General features: G+C 36.0%; 1 protein-coding gene across 2 annotated transcripts; it reads right to left on the reverse strand.

The window, feature by feature from the left end:
• Positions 1-1,227: 1,227 nt before the first annotated feature.
• Positions 1,228-6,531, reverse strand: LOC126589584 (E3 ubiquitin-protein ligase WAV3-like). Of its 2 annotated transcripts, none has more exons than XM_050254917.1 (2): positions 6,077-6,531; positions 1,228-3,563 (listed from the first exon to the last, which is right to left on the reverse strand). In XM_050254917.1, the coding sequence occupies exons 1-2, from the start codon at positions 6,317-6,319 to the stop codon at positions 1,623-1,625; spliced, it is 2,184 nt and encodes a 727-aa protein (XP_050110874.1). In that variant the 5' UTR covers positions 6,320-6,531; the 3' UTR covers positions 1,228-1,622. The 2 variants fall into 2 exon arrangements, with proteins under 2 accessions (XP_050110874.1, XP_050110873.1); XM_050254916.1 differs by having other exon boundaries at positions 1,228-3,566; positions 6,077-6,530.
• Positions 6,532-22,367: the final 15,836 nt, after the last annotated feature.

Raw genomic sequence — 22,367 nt, forward strand, 5'->3', positions numbered from 1 at the left:
CAGTGATGGTAAGCATACACCATAGTTAGGGTGGTGAGCAAAAATGCTCCAAATGTATGTCATTAGGGTGGCAATTCATGTACATAGGTGGAGCATTTCAAGGGCTTTTTAGTGCGACGGTCATAATCCACATAGTTATAGCCAGAAAAAAATATTAGGAAGATTGTATTTAGGAGTTTTACTTTTATGCTATGGAACATTAAAAACCACAATAAAAGTAATATTTCAAAGAAATCAGTTCATCTAATACTCATAGCATTTAGTGCTACAAAGCATGAAAGAATTTTTCTCATATTTATGTGTCGTTTGATTAATTATTTCGTTTTCATTTTTCAATTTTTAGTTTCAATTTTTTTTTAAAAAAAATGAAATCTTGTTTGGTAACTATTTTTAGTTTTCAGAAAATGAAAGTTGAAAACTACTTTCTTAGGTTTTCAAAATTTGGCTAAAAGTTTTTACTTTTTGGTTTTCCTAAAAGTAATTACCAAACAATATTTCACTTTAAAAATGTAAAAACTGAAAAACGAAAAACTAAAAATGATTATCAAACAGACATTTAGTACCATGTATTAATCATCTTTCTAATAAAGGTACGGTGTATTGTATTATGAATTTAAAAAAAAAAAGTAATTTTAATTTAGATGTAATCTATCAAATATAATCTTCTTAGCATCACCCTCTAACGAGTAATTTGAGATGTCATAATTTAAGATGCCATAACGATTAATTTGGCCTACTTTCCAATAGAAATAGGGTTCCCAAAGGAAATAAACCCTAGACAAAAGATGACAAAAATTTTAGATATTCCGACCAAAAGTTGAGTATAGGACGTACTCACTATTTACAAGATTTGAACTTAAAACTTCTTATTTATATATGAAAAAAATATCGATATACCATAATAGTAATTGCATCATATACCCGAGATTTGAGTATGAAGAGAAGAAAAGAAAACAAAAAGCATATAAAATGTTCAAACGACTTTTTAGGGTATAGTTATTTCAAATACATATCAAATGTATTGCATCTAGTTATTCAATCCAAGTACAAATACCCTCATGTTTTATAGTGTATGTTGCAGATTATCAAATTCAAATCCACATCCACTTTCAAATCCCTCCACCCAACCAGAGGTTTCAATTACTTCACTCAATAGAACAAGTTAGAAAGAAGATTTGTTAATTATTGGTTCAAAATTTAAAAGCTATGATAACTCAGTGGAAAGAATGAGGAGTAGATGTACCATTGTCATATATTCAAGTGAATAATTCACCCCAAAGTATCCCACAATTACAAGGCTATACCCCCTTCTAATGAAACCATTTAAAAGAAAAAAACAAAAACCCTTCACATGTACATCACGCAAAGTCACACCACATAAGCCCCTAACTCCCACCACCTCATTTTTCACAATTGATCTGAGCCCCAATTACTCACATTTACCCAGTTCTTATTCATACACATGAGATAACAACCAAATATACTCCCCCAAAGTTGAATCACCCAAAATTCATCGGTATCCCAGTTACATCCCTGACTCCCCGAACCACGAAGGAAGAAAACGAATAAGAACGAAACAAAAAGGTCCATTGATGAAGAATATATGTAAGGTGAGGCGAATGCTACTTTTGAGGATTATCGCGGCTAGATTTGGCCGGAAATGACTGAGCACTGCTGAGGGCTCGTCGTGGTGATGGGTTCCCTAACAACATGGTTTGCGAACGTGTCACCATGTCTGTCATCGATGGTGTTTGGTAAGATTGCACAAGGCTTGTGCTATCTGTGGAATCGCCTCGAGCAGTTGCCCTCTGCCATGAGTGCGAGCTCAATCCTGATAAAACGTATGCTCTTCCTGATTCCTCGTATGCCCGACGGTTTCCCATCCTTTCTTGCATCTCCTTCAACTCAGCGGAAAGTGAGACGCACAGGCGGTCACCAGCTCGTGCAGAGGCAGTTTCAGACAATGCCCTACGACAGCTCTCCAGGAGGGAGACTGCACCAACCAAATCACCGTTCTCAGCAGCCACTCTAGCCTCGGCCATTGCTTCTGCTGCACGAAGCCTATTCCGCTGCCTGTCTACTTCCATTGACACTATTAGTTGTCCTACTACTTCAGGCCTTTGGATCGTGACTTCACTGCCTTCTTCCAAATTCACCAAATCTTTCGTTATGGGATCTCTGTAAACACATCTAACCTTTACCAGCGACATGTCATTACTGGACACATCATCTGGAATATTGATTGTCACTAAAAAATCCCTTTCCTCTTCGGCATACAGGTCGCCAACATCAATAGAACCCATTCTTGCAGCAGCAGTCATGCTGGTTCTGTAACTCCCTGCCTTTATTGAACCAAGTTGCAAACTCGGGTGAATGCACTCAATTCTGACCTTTAGTTCTTGCACTACCACACTTAAAAGGCCGCCAATACACTGGGCAAATGCATCCTGAATCACACCCTCAGCTTCTATGAAAGAAAATGTCCCACCAGAAGTTTCCGAGATTGAATGCATCGAGGCAGCATCATGATCTGCACCAAATCCAAATGCATGAACGGGAATCTGCAAGCCAGCTGCATTATTGCGACGGATAGAGATTGGGATAAGTGATTGGTAATCTGTTCGTGGATGGATCCCACTAGGACTATTGACAGTGTATGTATCCTGCCCATCTGACAGTAGTATGATACTGCAAACTGGGTTCTTCCACTTGCGGTCTACTAACACCTTGGTACCTTTCCTAAGAGCCTCAGCAATGTTTGTCCCACCATTTGAAACCAGAGAGTTTACAGCCTGCAATGCATCTTGCCTCCCAGCATCAGTCATCCGACGAAGGGGAAAAAGCCGGCGGGCTGTAGAGGAGAAGGCAATTACAGACAGCCGATCAGATGGACCAAGGTTCTGTACCACAAACCCCATCGCCCGTTTCATCAAAGCAAGCTTTGTACCTGCCATGCTTCCACTGACATCAAGCACTGTCACAAGATCTACTGGAGCACGAGAATTTTCAGATACTGGTGTCTGATTTCTGCTGCTAATATGTCTTTCACTTGTAAGAGGAGCCTTAAGATGGATTAGAACAGTGAAGTTATCATGAGAGGCTGATCTTTGAACAGCCATAACTTCAGGATATGTTTTGACCTCTATTGTTCCAATGGAATTGTTATCATCAGCATCTTCGACAGATGCACTCTTGTTGGAAATCTCAGGTTGTTGATCTAAGCTTTCATCATCGTCAAATATAACTGGTTCGGGAGTGTGAAAGAGTGAAGAAACCAGTCGGCTTGCATCAAGGCGTGGGGGAGGAATTTGTCGTAAAACAGTCATCCATGCATCATCTTGGGGCCAACCAACAGGGTTAATTCTAGAAGCACCGCGTGAAAGATCAGGAGCAGGGTTCTGAAAGGGGATTTCTTTCCACTTTGCTCTGCATACTGGACAAATTTGGTTTCCATGTTTTACATTAGAAGTAATACAGTGGAAGTGGAAAGAGTGGGAGCACTCTGCAGTGAAAATGGCATGGCCCTGTCCTGTCTTCATGGTCGTCAAGCATATTGCACAGGTCTTCTACAGTCAAGAACAACCTGGTTAGAACAATTTAGGCTGGTACCACATTCAGAAATACCAACGGAAAATGTCAAAAGGGCACACAGGAAAAATATATGTTACGGAAGCATGCACCTCCATCAATAAAAGTGATCCTTAAGTTGACTACAGGAGGCACCTCATATAACCTAGCAATGAAGGAGAAATGTAGGATAAATTCTAAAAACCAACTCTAGTTTATTTCCTGATTAACATCTCATTCAGAACACTTGTAAAAATAAATTTATATCAGAAAGACCTAAAAATTTCGCAAACTAGGGTTTCACAGAATTGGCTAGAAAAATACTTAAATGCTGCAGTGTTTGATATTTTTTTTTTCTGGATCATACTACGTTTCATATTTCTTCACAATATATTACAAATGATTAGAAATCTCTTCTTCAAGAATTCCATTCATTATGTAGTTATTGCAGTTTATAAAGAAAACAATTCATGCAGAACTTGATGGGATAACTTTTATCAGATTTACTTGATGGGATAATTTTTAAAAGTTAATCACTTGCTGAAAAGACTGTATTTCCACAAGTCTCAAAATCAAGATTAAGGAACGATTTGATTTGACACATAAAACTTGATGGGATAACTTTTATCAGATTTACTTGAACATAAGCTTCTACGTGTGGGTTTGAAACCGATAACTCTACAAGAAAATTATTAAGCTATCACCACGAGCTATGAAGATCAGTAATTTAAGTACCTACAAAATGAATGTGCAATATGTATTTACAAGAATTATACATGCATGTCCGTGTCTAAGTGAACAATGAGCATGCACTTTTCCAATCAAATAATAATAACAAAATATGCACCCATTTAAACATCTAGATTTCGTTTTGGGGACATGAATTCTTAGTTTTCAGGTACCATGGATTATTAAAACAGTACCTCACAGCTTTAACTCAAAATCCACTATTGGCATTTGGATACTTGAATCCAAATCCAACCCTTTAATTTAGAGAATCTGAACCTTGGCTTATAATATTATCCAGAATTCTTTGATGCATGTGAATATCTGGAAGGGTCAACACCACACAGTTTCATATTAAAGCTTTAACCATGTGCATAAAAAGATGAATTAGATTTCACCATATCTACAGTACAGTAACAGCCGGCAATTTCGAGATACTTTTATCCAATTAATGAACCATATTTTGGGGTCAATAATACTATTAATTAACTATGATCAAAGGGGTCCCTAGTTTAATCAGCTAGCCTACAAAAGAAACAAAACAAGTCAATGACAAATGATCAAAAAATTGGTGGTGGAGGACACAACGGGAAATTCCATCGATCAAGGGGATGATTTTTCAAAACAAAGAATAATAAAGCAAACTGCAGACTAATAAACCATTCAAGTTGGTAAGAAAAAAAATTTGAAGCTCATCAAAAGAAGAATGATGAACTGCTTCTCTCAATTCCCTCTTCAATTTGGAATAAGATTCTCTCCCCTCTTATTCTCATCTCATTCCTTCCCCTCCTCTCACACTTTGTTTTTTTGTCTTTTTGTCCTTATAAAAAATCAATATAAAATATTAACGTGATTTAATAGTAACCGTTCAAGCATGAACCATGAGGAGAGAAAATGAAAAAGATATTAAGAGGGGAGAGAATATTCAATTCTCCTTTGGTTGCTTTTGCTGATGCTCAATGCAGGAAAGCTCACATCAACCAAAGGGTCCACAATCTTGAGAGAGAGAGAGAGATGTGTGTGTCCGTATGCGGAACAGTGCACTTGTGCTGACCAGACAAAGCACTTCCCCTTGGAGGAAAGGAAGGGTACAGGAGGGACTCAGTGAGTGAAGTGTGTTCCTTTTCTGATGAAATGTTAGCCAAAAGACGATGGCCCTTAAAGGGGACTAGTCCACTTTCTCTATCCCCACAACCACAACCCTTCCTCATCTCTCTCTCTCTCTCTCTCTCTTTCTCTCTGCAAATAGCTGAAAACAACCTGACAACCAATACCCCATGTTCACAAATCTCACATTATCACCACCACCCCCACCCCACCAACCCCACCAACATCACCAGTAAATTATTATACAAATATCATAAATATGTTTTACTTATACCATCTTTTTTTTACATAATATTTGTTTGTGAAAGTGATATTGGGAGACTGGAATTCAAAATCAAGACTTCGAGTACACGAGATGATGTTCTTAACCAACCTAACAAATATCATGTTGCTTATATCATCTCCTTTTATAGAGTGCATGTAAATAAATGAAATTACTGTTCAAAGAAAACATTTTGTTAATTTCATTCACTGTTCACGAAGAATCTACCATGGATATTCAACAAATAGCAAAGAGACATCTAGACACCAAATGGAACAACAAATCAAACCCAAATGATAAAATTTCACAAAAATCCAACAAATTTGCAAAGATTGGCATAAGCAACAACAAATTCAATAGCCAAAAGCTCGACATGCAAATGAATTTTTCATAGAAAACAGAAAAATTCCAAACCTTGGAGGACTTGGTTCCAGTTTTGGGCAACCGAAGACCGGAAGACGACGGTGTGGGCGTGGTGGGTCGGCAGTCGGAGCCAGCACCCATTGGAGAAAGCAGAGAGGAGGACGAAACGGCGTCGGATAATACAGATGCGGCAGCATCGTTCGATGCCGGTGGCGGCTCCTCTCTAGTTTGAGGAACATAGAGACATGTGTTCAACCCAAGAGCAAGCTTAGCTTTCCTCCATTTGCTTCCCATTCTTTTCAAATTTTAACTTCTGGGTATTTTTTTTCTCAGCTCAAAATCCCTGTGGAGATCCAAACTTTTTTTCAGATCTTGAATCTGTGACCCACGCCCATGATATAAGGTGAAGAAGTGTGGAGGTTGTGTGTCATGTTGTGGTGGTTTTGAGCTCAACGACAAGAAATGGAATATTAAAGAGGCAAAATAAGTGTTTGAGAGGTTTGAGAGGAAATGATTTTATAGGGACCATGTAGAAATTGAATGGTATAGAAACTAGTAATTTTTAATGTATCTAAAATTCAGTCGCATCAAGTTATTATTTTATTTAAAATCTGATGTTATTCTTTATTATTTTGAAGATGTGATTAATTGATGGTTTCGTCACAGTAATTTATTCTTTCGTAACCGATAAATTTAGACATTTTAACCTGTCTTGACCAGTTTTGGATAGATGCACCAAGACATTTTAGTCTGTTCTAGCCATCATTGAATAAACTTACAGAGTTTTTATATTGTAAGATATGTATTTATTTTTTTCCTAATATACTTCAAATATATAACATATCAATCATGTCGTTTATTCTTATTATAAAATATAAATATATTATTTACTTTATTATAACACGTATTATACCGTTTATACACTATATAACTTGTGATTTCGATTTCGATAAATGTTTCTTTAGAGAAATGGGGTATTTTATTGGGTTGGATTGACCTTTATGATGGGTGGATGGGTTTGGTATGGGTGGGCGGAGAGAGGGTTAAGATATTGGAGTGGTCAGAGAGGCTCCACAGCAGCCGTTTTTTTTTATAGGGGTGTGTTATCTACACACCCTATTTTACTTTTCACACATTATTTGATAATTTCTGTCCGTTGATCTTTTTCAATTCATCTGATCTGATGGTCAAAAATTAAAAAATTATGTAAGAAATAAAATAAGGTGTGTGGATATCACATCTGGATGAATCATGAGCTAACTTGCACGACTATACACACAATACAAGGGAAGGAGCCTCACACAAGCAACGGCTAATAAATCCAACTACTTTTTGGATGGAGGATCCAAAATAATTTGACAATAAAGTTTTTTTTTTTGTTCTTTTCAAAATTTGGAAAGTCTACCTCTCCTCATTTAACAAAATCAAACGGCAGAATTGTTGTTATAAATTTAACACTGTTAATTAGTAATAGAGGTCACAAAGATTACACAAAATAATTGTAGAAGATTTAATCTCGAATTCGCCGACCTATATCATGGTAAGTTTGTCACATAAAGTTAGAATGTATGAGTGAACGAACTATAGAAAAACTATTGGACTGTGCTTTGTTGAAATGCTAGTGTTCTTGTGTTTGTATGATTGTGCTTGGTGTTTTGTTGCTTTCTTGTGGTGGGTATTTTTGTTTGTATCATTGTAATCCGTTGATAACAAGGTTCATAAAAGAACGTTTAACAAAAAATTTCACCCGCATCACCCTCCTTTAATATTTAAAATCGAACTCAGATGTAAAGATAAATATTATAAATTCCTCAAGTTAGAAGATACTTGTACTTTCAATAAGGCGGTTTCACGTGCATATAATTCACGTGGAAAATTTTCGATCATCCATCTCAATGCACCTATGAGGAGCAATTATGAACCAATTCCAAATTTTCCAACCTAAAAATGGAGGCGCATGCAATGCAAGTGAACGAAAGCATTTTATATGAATTATATCCATTTTTCATTTACTTTGTAATGAATTTCTATCTATTTTTTGTTTGTTGGAAAATTCCGAACTGTTCCTTTGTACAAATTGAATGAGTTGTAACTCTACTGAATTATATATATACAGAGATAGTTCGGTGATATCATTTTTTTATATTATTTTTTTAAAATATGTATATGTAACTCATTTCGTAATGTATTTTAACGATCTGAATTGTTTATCTTTAAGGTCTTATGTCAACGATCACGTTTACCATAAGTCATCCAAATCTAAAACTAGATGACGGTTGATTAAGGGTTTAGGGTTTTTTTGTAGAATCGTATTTGTCAATTTTTTTTCATTACAAATGAATGTCTTAATGGTTTTAGATTTGTCTACATTTTTACAAGGATGATCTATGAATAATGTTTAAAAAGATAAGACGATCCAGATCGTTGAAATTCGCGGACTAAGTCTCACAAAAACCTATATAAAAGGTTATGTAAAAAATTGTGCCAGGGATCCGGTGCATATATATGCGATATGTAGTGTTATACGCAGCGAAGTTCTTATCCGTCTTTGTTGACTGCAGTCTAAGTTACCAAAATGATTTAGTACTCCTTTTATTGAATTCAAAGGAAGAGCACAAGCATTACATACTTTAGTCACAAATGCTGCGAGAGCGAGGTAATTGGTCTAATATTTTAGCCAATGAATCCCATACTTGTTATATACTTATTCTCCCAAATCTTTTCAACAGATGTTTCTAATTTTTTCTTTTTAATGCAAATTTTTTTCTCAAGGCTACCCCACAACGCATATGGTTCAACAACGGAACCGTCTAATTGTCATCAGGGATGGAGCTAAAAGTTTTTTTAGTTGGGGTAACCTAAAAAGTAATTAAGAAAAACTTTATTATAATATGGCTTATACTTAGTGTGATAATGGAGATGATTTCAAATGATAATGTGTCATGATTCTAATGTTACCAAAATTTCATTGTAGTAGTAGAAAATTGTAAAGTGATGAGAAAAATATTTATACATGAGAGGCGGGAGATGGTTTTTTTTTTTGTTTTTTTTAGAAAACTTCATTTTAATCCTTAAAAAAGATGAGTTTTAGACTATAACCTTGTGTAAAATTAAAATCTAATTTTAGTCTCTAGTACATTTAATCATCTCATTTATTAGCTATATTTTGATGTTTTATTTATCCCTTTATTTTTATTTTAATGTATTAATTACATTTAAATTTAATTTTTATTTCATCCATCATAATATACTTTTGTCTACATTTAGGTACATTAATTCATCAATACAAACATATAGGTACATTAATTCAATATAATCCATTTCGGTATGTATATTTTGGTACACACATTTGAGTATTGACTTTTAGGTACATTAATTCAATATACTGTATCTTGGTACTTACATTTCAGTACGTACATTTCGGTACATACATTTTGCTATTGACATTTAGGTATATTAATTCAATATAATACATTTCAGTACATACATTTAGGTTCATTATAATATATTTCAGTACAATCATGTAGGTACAAATATTTCGGTACAAAAAAGTCAATTTTATATATTTCAGCACAATCATTTCTGTACACTTATGTATTTTTATATTTTTGTGTCACACTTTTCTTTTAATATTTTCTCATTTATGTTCATTTATAATTAAAAGAACTAAATATGTGCATATTAATAAAATTAAAATTTAATATGGAGAGATTAAATAACAATGCACATTGAATAACAAAAATTGAATATAAGTTTTGATAAAAGTACACTTCAAGGGATTAAATTGAATATGTAATCTAGCATTAGGTTTTTTTTTTTAAATTTAACTTTTGCAAGGACTAATGTTCAAAACCCCCCCCCCCTTTTTTTTTTTTCTGGTTTGAATGATAGTACAAAAGCACTTTTGCTCTATAATATTTGATATTGAGTAGAAGTAGTATGAAGCTATGCCTGATATTGGATACGCATCTTTTCATAAAAAATGATGCGTGTATATCTATATAACTACAGTCTGCATCTTAACAAACGAATTACTTGAGTGAGGACATCTATCCCAGTAAGCCTTCACTGGTTTCATCTGTGATTGTCACCCTAATATCCTATAAAAAAGAATTCAAAATTCAGAACTGTTTGCTCAACTAAAATAAGAAAAACAATACAGGTCATCAGATAAAAATGAAACAAAAATATGAACAATCATATGGCTAAACAATTTTCGAATCGACCAATTTTTGCAGCGATAGTCTAATGTTTAGAAAACATATTTTATCCCTTGATACTTGCATGGGATAAGCGGACACATTATATTCGACACATAATAAGCTCATTAAAAAACTCACATATACATATTTGAAGTTTCAACCTTCCAGAATTAATTTTATTTCAATAATTATTTATTCTAGTGACATCCGGCCGTCTCCACTTTGTTATAGGTGGTCATAGTATCAATTCTACAAACAATAATCATCTGTATTGTTACCCTGAAAAATTCTAATAATAATAATCCAAATTGTTAACTAAACTTTGCAAAACAAGCCGTCAGATAAAAAGGAAATGAAAAATATGAATAATCAAATAATCATATAACTAAACAATTTTTGATACGACCAATTTTTTTTCATCGATTCTCAAATGGTTAAAGACACATATGGTTTACTTCTTTGTAACTTGCACGGCATAACCAAACACATTAATTCGGCTCATAATAAGTTCATAGAAAAAGTCATATTTATACAACTTTGATGTTCCAACCTTTTCGTATTAAAAATTTGTTTGTTCTAATGATCTAGTCTCTGGCTTTGTTAGAGGCAGTCACGACTTCAATTCTAAAAGCCAAGTTTTTAGAACAAATTGTAAATAAAAAACCATCAAAATTCAAATTTGTTAATGCTATTTTTTTTTTCAAACTTTTTTATGGTTGTTTGAATCGAGGTATTATTCTATCGAACATAAAATATTTCGCGCACGGCCAGAAAGAAAATCGTTGAAGTAAGTAAAATGTTTTTATTCTATTTTTTGGCTGTCTGACTCATGCATGTATAGTCAAATATCAAATCCATATAATCCACACGCTCACAAAGCCGGCAGCATGCACGTTGGATTTACTTGTGGATTAGCCGTGATCTTGTGGGAGACGACTGGTTCTGTCAAACTGCACCTAATGTGCTTTGATGGTTTCATGAAAATTACAAGTAACTTAATTTCCACTTGATCAAAAAGCTTCATAGGTCCCATTAGTCAAAGCACTTCATCAACATCATGCCCATTGTGCCGTCTGCATACAGTGATATGGACCAAAACCACCAAGTCATTTTCTTTAACTTACACCATTCAATCATCCCTTCGTGGAGTTAGTACTAATTTTATCCTTACTAGCTGCATAGAATACTGCGTTGTCCTTATTGTTTCAAAGAATCCGAGCCATTGGTCAAAGACATAACTATCATATGAAAAATTGGACGGCTACATACGGCAGCCTCCCTCTACCCTAGGCTATAGGGTAAACTTCCCCATCGCAAGTGCATGCACCCTATATAGTCCAAGAAAATTCAGTCATTCACTGATCGATTTTAATTCACAAGCAAAGAAAAAGTACAATAACTAATGTTAAATGACAACCTATCTTTAGATTAAGATTGAACAATGGATAGTCATGTAAGAATTATTATGAGTATTAGTGACTTATCAATTAAATCACTTTTGAGTAACTTATTTAAGTGACTTAATACTCGAGTGACTTGTAGTCCAATATAGTTTGAATAATAGAGTCTTAAGTTTTATTGACCGATTACGTAATCTTTATTCGGTAAAACTTATTACAGTAAGAAAAAAATTTGATTTAATAGTGATTTGATGTATCTCTCTATTAACCATAATAGGCGATTTTGGAGGAACCCTAATTAGTGTATATAGGATTGTCTTTGCTCTCACAATATTCATATAGCAAGAACATATAGTTTGGAGAGAGTAGAAGACATTCTTATACATGCGAGCTCTAATTCCTCTTTTACAGATAAGTTTATTGTTGTTTGGTTCATTGTATATGTGATCCTAATACCTTCTTGTTGTAATTTCAAAACATATCTTACATGTCATAACTTTCCTAGACCATGGATTGTAGGAGAATGCGACTCTTATGTGATATGTCATGTACAATCAAGTAAGCTACAAACAAAGCTACACTTCAATCTCGTACCTCAACCATTCCTAACAATCCAATTTAAAAGAATTTATAAAAATATTTGCATTTGTTTGTAAAATTGAGTATACAGGGGAAATAATGGAACCAAATTCGAACACCACCGTGACGGGTAGAGATTCACAAATTCGTTTACCTGCAAAATAGTAAAAAATCGTAAGTAGCCGAAGACCAAGAAAAGGGTGGTGCCTATCAAAAGCTCTTCGACGATCATGTTAATAAGCAATATTATGAGACTTAAGTAGTAGGCAAGAGAATAAGTGTGCGATAATTGCGTCACAAGAGATGAGCCCTAGATGGGTGTCTTTATGCCAACCAAGGTAGAGACCTTTTAGGATATAGAATTCATATTAAACCAGGAGAATCGCAAAGGATATTTAGGAAGTAGATATTGCATCCTCTTAGGAATAATTATTTGCGGTGCACTCCAATTCTTAAATTGTAAGAACTTTAAGAATATAGGAAAGATGCTGATTTTTTGCTAGATTAAGTTTCTGTATCTTGCGAAACAAGCATGCATGGTCAATCTCAGCAAAGTCGTCGAAATTCACCCACTGTTCCGGAACAAGATGATGGTGGCATCCCTGCTTTTATTCAGCTATGTTAAGAAGCTGTTGAGTCCATGACCAAACTTCAGAGGTATTCGTATCCTGATTTGCCTTACTCCGGCCATGGAAAATCATGGTCCCACAATTACCCTAACTATGTATTTGAAAAGGGCTTGTTATCTTTGAGAATAGTTATCCAAATACCATGCATTTCGGACTAAGTTAAAAGACATACTATTTTAATTCCTCTGATTCGTATAATCTTGAGCCTTGTGAATGCTACAAAGCAATTGAGATGTTCCGTATTTAGACTTGTTTCCTTGACAAACGTGCCATCAATGTCACGATGATGGATACATCTTATTTGCGTGTGCACGAAGAAAGATGGGTTGTCTGTAGTTTTCCCCATTAATTCCAGTCGTTAACTCAGATGAAGGGATACAATATGAGATTCGGGTTCTTGCATTTTTCCCTTGAATGAATTAATCTTTTGCATGTTGATTGTGCTTTGACGAAGTAGATCTACTCAGATTTTTAAACCTGCTAGAGTAGAATACTTAGGATTTCTCATCCTTTGCTTCCATGTTGTGGAATATAGTTTAGTCCGCCAATCTTTCCAAAATAAGGTAACTTCTAAGTGATGAGTACAGAGGCGAAACACAAGTTTGTAGGTCCGGAACAAAGCTTGAAATCCCTCCAGGTAAAGTTAATTATGAAAAACATTACCTCCAAAACTAAGTGTTTGTAAAGATTATCACTGTGATAGTCGAAATACCACCTTACTTCACCATCGGGTACTAAGCCCATGAGAAATATTTTGTTCAGACTTGCTTTAATGCCTTGATCGAACTAAGATTGAGAAATCATCGAATCATACCTGGAATGCCCTACAGATTTCATGTGTCTTTTATCGGATTTGTTTGATCATAAATTTACATTCATTTGTTTGTTCACCTTGACCCATTCTGGGTTTGAGGATTTTAGAGGTTGCAACGTGTTACCAAGAAGGGGATTCCTTCACAATCCAAATTGCATGTCCATCCAGTGAATCTTAGACAAAAGTTCGTTAGGGATTTAGTTGTTCACATGTGGGAAAGCACCTTTAGAATAAAAATTCCTCTTAAGGATTTTCTAGTTTGCATGCCACATTCGGACTTGCTTAGACACATGGTATCGCAGAACATACTTGACTTAGTATGTTGGTCCGGGATATAAGTAATCGCACTTAGCGTCGAAGTTTAGAGCCACTCCTCAGATGAAAACCAGATCGTTCTTTCGATTATTCCCTCAAATGACGTAAAGTCAGGTTTGAACGTTATAACGCACAACTCTTAGATTGTATAAACTTTATGAAGGTCAGATGGTGCATTGTATTTTTAGGTTAAGGGGCCATGTCCCCGTGCCCGTATCCTGCTTATCGTAACCCCGTTTAATACGACTCGAGCCTCCAAGGTGCTAACTAAACATTGTGGAATGGGTTAAAGGAGAAACGCACAATTTACACTAATTTTCTTTCATCCAATTTCCAAGAAATCCCACATCTGACACTATCACTTTTAATTTTTAGTCTTGCAATTATGCGATGTTTCAAAGTTGTATGTTATTGGAGATTTTAGGGTATCTCTTACACCGCAAAAAGGAAAGAATGAACAAACATATGAAAGTTGTAGCGTAATCAAACTCTGAAATTCTTATTCATAAAAGAATGGTGAATTGATAAGGGGGTGTGGTTGAATCATAATAAGATTTCCTACATATCTCCGGAAAGGAGAATCAAATCACTGGTATAGTTCTAGTTCAATGATACTACAACGTAAGTTCTACATTGAGGATCATCTTCGATGAATAGCCCATGGTGAGGCATTATGAGATGAGTCATCTATGGACTTGTCGTTGCCCAGACTACGCCGTTGGAATTAGTTGTGGTTGAATCTGAAATGGATGGCCTACATATCTTCTCATGTTATCGAAGAATCAAACTACGTGTATTTCGAATTAGAAAAGATTCTTTTAATATATTTGACAGTTCTTAAGGACAGTTGACCTTAAGGTAGTCAGAGCTCATTTCCTTTTCTCGGACCTGCAATTGTTTCTTTCTTTTGGAATCCCTTGTCCTCCATAGATGCAATTGATGTTGAGGGTGGGCTTCTTTGTTGGACGTCTGGCATCCTCAATAAGCTTATGCCTATCAAACTTACCTTAGTCATTACCATAAGCAGATCATTCCTTCTTGGCTTTGCTTCTGACGAATTATCAGCAATACCCTGGTCGAGAAACTCCTCGATGTGGTATCTCAACGTACGACAGTTTCGAGTGATATGGCTGGTGCATTGGTGGAATGAATAATATTCATTTGGTATTTTCTTTGCTAGATGATCTTATTTGGGTTTCAGCCACTTAAGGAAAAGCTTATATTTGATGCTATGGAGGATGTTATTAATGGTTGTGTTCAAAGTCAGTATATTGTCTTGGCTTGGACAGAGCCTTTTTTGTCATTTTGACGAGGAGAAGGAGGCAGAGTGTCACAACCTTCTTTTTTTCGATCAAGCTTCCTACCGCCGTCTGATTAGGAATCTTCTTTCTGGTTTTATCGTCCTAATCGGTGAGGTAGTCTATTATATCAAAGCATTCTACCAAAGTGGCATAGTCATACCTTTTCTTATTTAGCTTTTGAGATAGGGGCGAGTAGACGTAGAGTGCCTGCTTGAAAGCCATAATGGTGAGTCTGTCGTTATGCCTCTCTACTTCAGCCAACTTCGAGCAAAATTGCTTTAGGTAGGCGTAGATACTTTCATCCTTACTCTAAGCAGCCATGCTGAATATGGCTTTATGTCATTTTCAGATGTCATAGTACAACGAGTAGGTGTTGGTGAATGTGTCATCTAAGTTCTCGAAGCAGTCAATGGAATGTGATGGTAACTTCGAGAACTATCTCATGGCGAGCCCCTCAAAGGTGGATGAGAACATCTTACACATCCATGAGTCGTTGTTATTGTACAACACCATGACATTTTGGTAGTGCATGATGCAGTAATCTGGATTGGAGTCGTTACAGAAATATTTGAACTAAGGCTAAGAGAATTTGTCCGACGGATGTGCCGACTCGATTGTTAAAGAAAGTGGGCTTCTGGCCTTTGCAACAACCTTGCTGGAAGTACGAGGCTGAATGTCCCTTGGGCCATCTTTTGCTTTATCACGATTTAAGGGTCGCCCCGCTTTTGCTCATTCGAGGGTTCTGGGGAGGTTCTATTTGAGGCAATCGTGTAGTGTCCAAATGACTGGCATTGCTTCAGATATTTATCCCGCCTGCATATGTGTTTTTGTCAACATGTTCATTGTGATGGACTCTCGTACCCAGATTAACAATCTCCCATGTCGTTGGGGGTAGAAGTTGACACGATGGGTTGCCCCTTCTAGAGTTATGGTACTTAAGTTACCATAATTTAAGATATGAATCTGGGCCTGTGGGGTGGTCCTCCTAGAGTTTCCAGAGCTTTCATTCGTTTCTCCACATCCATAAAGTTTGCATGATTATCTGGCATGAAACCTTGTAGTCTCTCTGCAATTTATCAATAGACATGTAGATCTTCAGCAAAGTCTCCTAAATTTATTCCTTGGAGAAATAGGTCTAGTGATTGGAGCTTCATCGTTCCCTGGGATGGTTGTAGCATGAGGGGTTTGGTAACTTGCTCCAAGAGTGGTTAAGATGTCAGGAACTAAGTTATATCCGAAGGGAGCGGTAGAACAGTAGGGAATGTATCGTCTCCTATTGCCATGTTGATGTTAGCGTTGACCAAGCTCTTTTTTGCAGACATGCTTGTGGTTGAGTGATTTGTCCGGAGGAATATAAGTTTACTCTCAATGAATGCATAAATTGTTGGAACCAAATTCATGCACCGCTGTGAATGATAGAGATTTATAGATCTGTTTACTTGCAAAACTTTAAACAACTGTAAGTAGTGGACAACCCAGGGGGATAAGGGGTGTGTGTGTTGGCAAAGGCTCTTTGATGGTCAAGTTAGTAAGCAATATTATGAGACTCAAGTAGTAAGCAAGATAATAAGTGTGCAGTAATTGTGCTACCAAAGATGAACCCTAGATGGGTGTCTTTATGCCAGTTGAGGTAGATACCTTTTAGGATAGAGAATCCTTATTGAACCTGGAGAATCCTAGAGGATATATGGGAAGTAGATATTGATTAGGGTTTCATATCCTGCAGAACAAGTATGATCAATCTCAGCGAAGTCGTTAGACTTCACCCACAGCTCTGAAACAGGATGATTGTGTCATCGTTGCTCCGTTTATCTAGCTTCGGCATGAAGCTGTTAAGTCCATGACCAGACTTCTAAGGTATTCGTATTTCGATACACCCACTGTTCTAAAAATCCCCGCCTAGCGCCGCCTAGACCACCTAGGCACCCGCCTAGACCCGCCTAGGTTGCAACTCACTTAGACAGAAAATACATAACTTTCATTTTGCATTTTGTTTTTTTTCCAATAAATTGTAAGAGACTTGTTGCATACTTGAATGAACAAACATTATATCCTTATTTCACATGTTTTCATTATGTTCCAATACTTCATGATATATATGCATTCTATTTTGTAGTTTGTGATGAAATTATATATATTTCAAGTAGAAGCAGACACTTATTTACCTGAAATATGATAGATTTACTTAAATCCGTCTAGGCCCCAGCCCGCCGCCCGACTAGCGCCTAGTGACTTTTAGAACCTTGCACCTTAATTCGCCTCTGAAAATTCATGGTCCCATAGGGAAAAAATGGATAAAAATGTGTTATTTGAGAGATGAAAGAAGAAACAATGAATGAAAACAAAATTCAAAAGTGAAAATAACTCCAAGCATAACTTTTTAGTTTTTTTTTTTTGTGTTTAATTTTCATTCTACGTGTCATTCTTTGTATCTTTCTTTTATTTTCCTTCCACTATCCTTCATTCACTCTTCTTATTCAATCAGTTTCTCCGTGCACTTCTCTCCTATCACGACACAAAAATATACCAAAAATTAAAATCCAAAATCGAAATAATTATCAAACAATCTTAAACTAATGACATCGTGAACAATTACACGATATTCCACCATTGATACGAGCAGTGAGATAGGAATAAGCAAGGTGAGTGTACGTTACAACAAAGTTTCTTCCCTACCAAATGATCACTGCCGTCACAGGGTTTCCTCCAATGTTGGTTTAGGTTTGTCTCTTCACTCTTTGATTAATCAAAATTAATGCTTCTACTTATCCATAGCTTAGCTGGGAAATGATATCATTATCATTTGAATTAAAAATAAGCATCACGTCTATTTCATATTACTCATGAATAATGTGTAATGTATTCAAATCTTGATGACGGGTTTGAATTGGAAAAAAAAAAAAATTAGAAAGAACAAAAATCAAGTCTAATGGCGGAATGGGTTATTCAATCACAACTCCAAAAACCGCAATAATTGACTATTATTTTAGAAGATTAAGCACTATCGCTTTCTGAAAATCACAATATTAATTAATCCTTAGATTAATATAATATTAGTCGCTGATGGGTTTCTCTGCATTCTGGTTCGACAAAAAGCCCATAAACTCATTGTAATGAATCATTAGTTGACTTGAATAATTAAACGATGAGATTTTGCACATTTGCAATGAAAACTTTGGATAAGATAAGATGTAGATTGATATACTTAACAAATGGATTGTCATCAGCCTTGCTGAATCTTGATGGGATAAAACTTTCGAGAAAATCCGTTGGTTATTAATTCGTCTCTCTTAATGATGTGACTTAGGATCAAGGTTTAAAATATCGATGATATCGGAAATATCGGTAGTTAAAAAACACAGAAATTTCGATGGAAATATCAGGATATTATGGATATCGATAAAAATTGAATAAAAACTATGAAAATTGTAAGAAAAACTTGGAAATTTTTATTGAAACTTTGCAGGATGTTTATTTAGTCAATTATCTATTAGTTTATCACAAAAAATTGGAAGGAAATGTATTGCATGATGGATTTAACTGATTTAAGTTGATTATATAGTGAGCTGACAAACATTGTGAGTGTATGAAAGAAGTTTAAACACACCATAATCATTTATATATAATGAATTAGTACAATATTTTACATTTTATACATTGCATGGTAAGAGTGACTTAATACCACATAGAGTTCCTATCAAGGTCTAAAATATCGATAATATCGGAAATATCGGTAGTCCAAAAACACGAAAATTTCGATAAAAATATCGGGATAATATCGATATTTTAGACCATGCTTAGGATTGTGCCTTCATAGGGATGACATGTATTAAATTTATAGGACAGTCCCATGAAGTATTTCTTCTTGTTTATGGGATTCTTCGGCAATATTCACTAGTATTGATATTGAGGTCTAACTGCTCATAATCTAAACTACCTGTTAACAAACAATTTTCTATTAATTAAAAAAAGGTGAAAAGACAATTTTATGTTCTATTACAAAATAAAATTATGGATTGTAATGCAATTTTGCACAGACAAATTTTTTTTTTGCCCTCACCCACATGTGATCATCCAATATGTTTAATTTTAAATTAAAAATTTAAATTTAAACATCTTCCACTTTTTTTTTTCTCTCTCTCTCACCCTTTCTCTCTTTCACATTTCTCTCAAACTTCTCTCAAACTTCTCTCTTTCATAAATTTTATATATTTACACACAATGTGTGTGCTTCATCTAGTTTTATTTAAAAAATAATAATAATTTTCACACACTCATTTTTTGTGTGCATAATCTAATTTTATGTCCTTTTTTATCTACTCATAAAGAAAAAGGTTATGAGTCTATCACACTTTTGCTCCGGCTAAAAAAGACAGACAAACAATTTATCATCTATGCTGTTGCAAATATGAATGACCCACGTGAATAAAGTTTTACTATTCAAAGAAGACTTTGCATCTTAAGCTTGTAGGGTAAACAGTGTTAGGCTTTCATTTTTCTACGTGTTGTAGCTTTCTTTGATCCTAATGGTCATACGTAAACCATATACTCAATTATGTTTGGAGAAAATCCTATATAATGAGGTCATATTTTGACATTCTGATCATCGTTTTTCTCTTTTTCTCATAGACAAAAAGATAAAAAGCAGAAAGTAATAATACAAGTTTCTCTCCCATTTCCTCTCCTATGTTAATTTTTTGGGTAAATACCAGTTTACTACCCTCATGTTTCGTGATTTTCAACATTTAGTATATCAAGTTTTTTTCGTCCCAGAGTCATACCTAAAGTGTAAATTTTGGAACAGTCTTAAACATCCGTTAGTCAAACAGTTAAGTCTCCCGTTAAATGATGACGTTGCGCCCATGTGGACAATGATTGGATGCCACGTGTCATCAAAGGGTCCACATGGATTTTTTTTTGTTTTCTTTCTTTCTTCTTCTTCGGACCCCTCCCGACCCCCTCCATTCTCTTCCCTGCACCCATCCTCCCCGCACACCCACCCATTCCCCTCATCTACACTTATCCTCTCCTCTTCGACTCGTCATACATTCACCCTTCCCCCTCCATCTTCGACTCCACCCATCCACCCACCTACCCACCTAACCCTCATCTTTATTGCCTATGGGGTACTAAAAGACGCTGTCCTCGGCCCTCGAAGTGACTGTTGTGGCACTTCCGCAGAAGCGGTTGACATCGACTGCGGAGCTCGACGAGGGTTTCATCAGGATGAATTACTCAGCTGTGGTTGCAGCTGCAGCTGCTGAGGTTGAGGATGACGACGATGACGACGATGAGGATAATGATAAGGCTGATGAGGAGGTTAAGATGGTGGCCGAATCGATCTTTGCCCACCCATTGCCAGTGGCAGCGAGACGAAGGGCGATGGTTACGAGGTCCAGAAACCTCTGCTGAGGTTTACGAGGTCGCTGCAATTGCATTTCTTCACTAAGAACCCAGACAGACATTCAAATTTGGGTTTTCTTTTCGACCAGTTTCTACGTACGACCCTTCGTAGTCTCAATCTAATCTTGACATCCAATTTAATCCAACGGTAATCAACAAGTGAATGAAGAGAGACAGAGAAAGAAATAACTCTGCAATTGCATTTCTTCAAGACAGAACCCAGATAGACATCTGAAAGGGTTGCTAGGGATCCAATTTTTGAATTTGATGGTGTTGAATTTCGTGGGTTTCCAATTTTTTATGGTTTGGGATGTGGGGTTTTTTTTTATATTTATTTTTAATTTTTAATTTTTAATTTTTTAATAGTTTTGTGATGGTGAGAAGTGGGTGGATGTGTAGGAGTCGAAATGCGAGTGTAGAAGAGGGGAATGGGTAGGTGTGCGGGGATGATGGGTGCAGGGAAGAGAGGGGAGGGAGAAGAAGGGAGGGGGCGGAAGGGGTCCTCATCTGAAGAGAAGAAAGGATGAAGAAGAAGAAGGAGAAAGGAGGGAGAAGAAGGGAGGGGGTCAGGAGAGATGGTGAGAAGTGGGTGGATGTGTAAGAGTTGAAAGGCGAGTGCAAAGGAGGGGAATGGGTGGGTGTGCGGGAATGATGCGTGTAGGGAAGAGAGGGGATGGAGAAGAAGGGAGGGGGGCGGGAGGGGTCCTCCTCTGAAGAGAAGAAAGGATGAAGAAGAAGGAGAAGGGAGGGAGAATAAGGGAGGGGGTCGGGAGGGGTCCGAAGAAGAAGAAGAAGAAGAAGAAGAAAAAAGACAAAAGAAGAAAAAAAACAAAAACAAATAAAACCCTTTAATGACATGTGGCGCCTAATCATTGTCAACATGGGTGCCACGTCATCACTTAACGGGAGATTTAACAGTTTGACTAATAGATGTATGAGATTGTCCCAAAATTTACACTTTACGTATGACTTTGGGATGAAAAAAAACTTGATGTATTAAATGTTGAAAACCACGAAACATGAGGGTAGTAAACTGATATTTACCCTATTTTTTTATCAGAAAAAAAAGACGAACCTGGAAAAACTTGATTTTGTGACAACACTTAAAGAATTACCGTACATGGGTCGTAGATGCCAAGATTCATCTCTAGGCAGGAAATCTTAGAGGCACTATTAAAAAAGGAAACATTGCATCCTCCCAAGGTCAAGTGAAAGCCATGAATTTTATTCGTCAGCACATCCATTAAGGATTAAAGAGCTAATACCTGACGGTTCATAACCCACTGGCTCTTTGGAATGCCTTAACCGATAGATATAATCACCCAAAATGGTGATTATCCTAAGAGCTCGTTATGACTAGACACATTTGCGATTTTAGGATTTTAAGTTAGTCACTGAGTATAAATTTTTGCAATGTTTAGAATCAACTTCAACATGAAACTTTGTGAGGATAATGTCATTGAAGCATACATGCTGGAAAAAAAATAGTACTTGTCATGCCTCTAATTTGCTCATGCAACAACAACATAGCGAGCACTGTTTTATAGAGTACAATCAGTTGATATCAGTACAATACTCTTCGTGGCTGAACAGAACAATGAGCTCTCGATGAAAAATCTTCAGTCCCAATCAACTGGAACGCCATCATTCTCAAAAGTGAATGTTGCTTCCCTTGAAAAAAATACCACATCCTCTCATG

This window comes from Malus sylvestris, chromosome 11 (assembly GCF_916048215.2).
Source record: "Malus sylvestris chromosome 11, drMalSylv7.2, whole genome shotgun sequence".
Taxonomy (NCBI): Eukaryota; Viridiplantae; Streptophyta; class Magnoliopsida; order Rosales; family Rosaceae; genus Malus; species Malus sylvestris.

Excerpts from the sequence above, each read along its gene's own strand:
- LOC126589584 (XM_050254916.1), bottom strand. The coding sequence starts at position 6,319 with ATGGGAAGCAAATGGAGGAAAGCTAAGCTTGCTCTTGGGTTGAACACA. Across the intron at positions 3,567-6,076 it reads CTGGAACCAAGTCCTCCAAG|AAGACCTGTGCAATATGCTT; the intron begins GTTTGGAATTTT and ends TCTTGACTGTAG.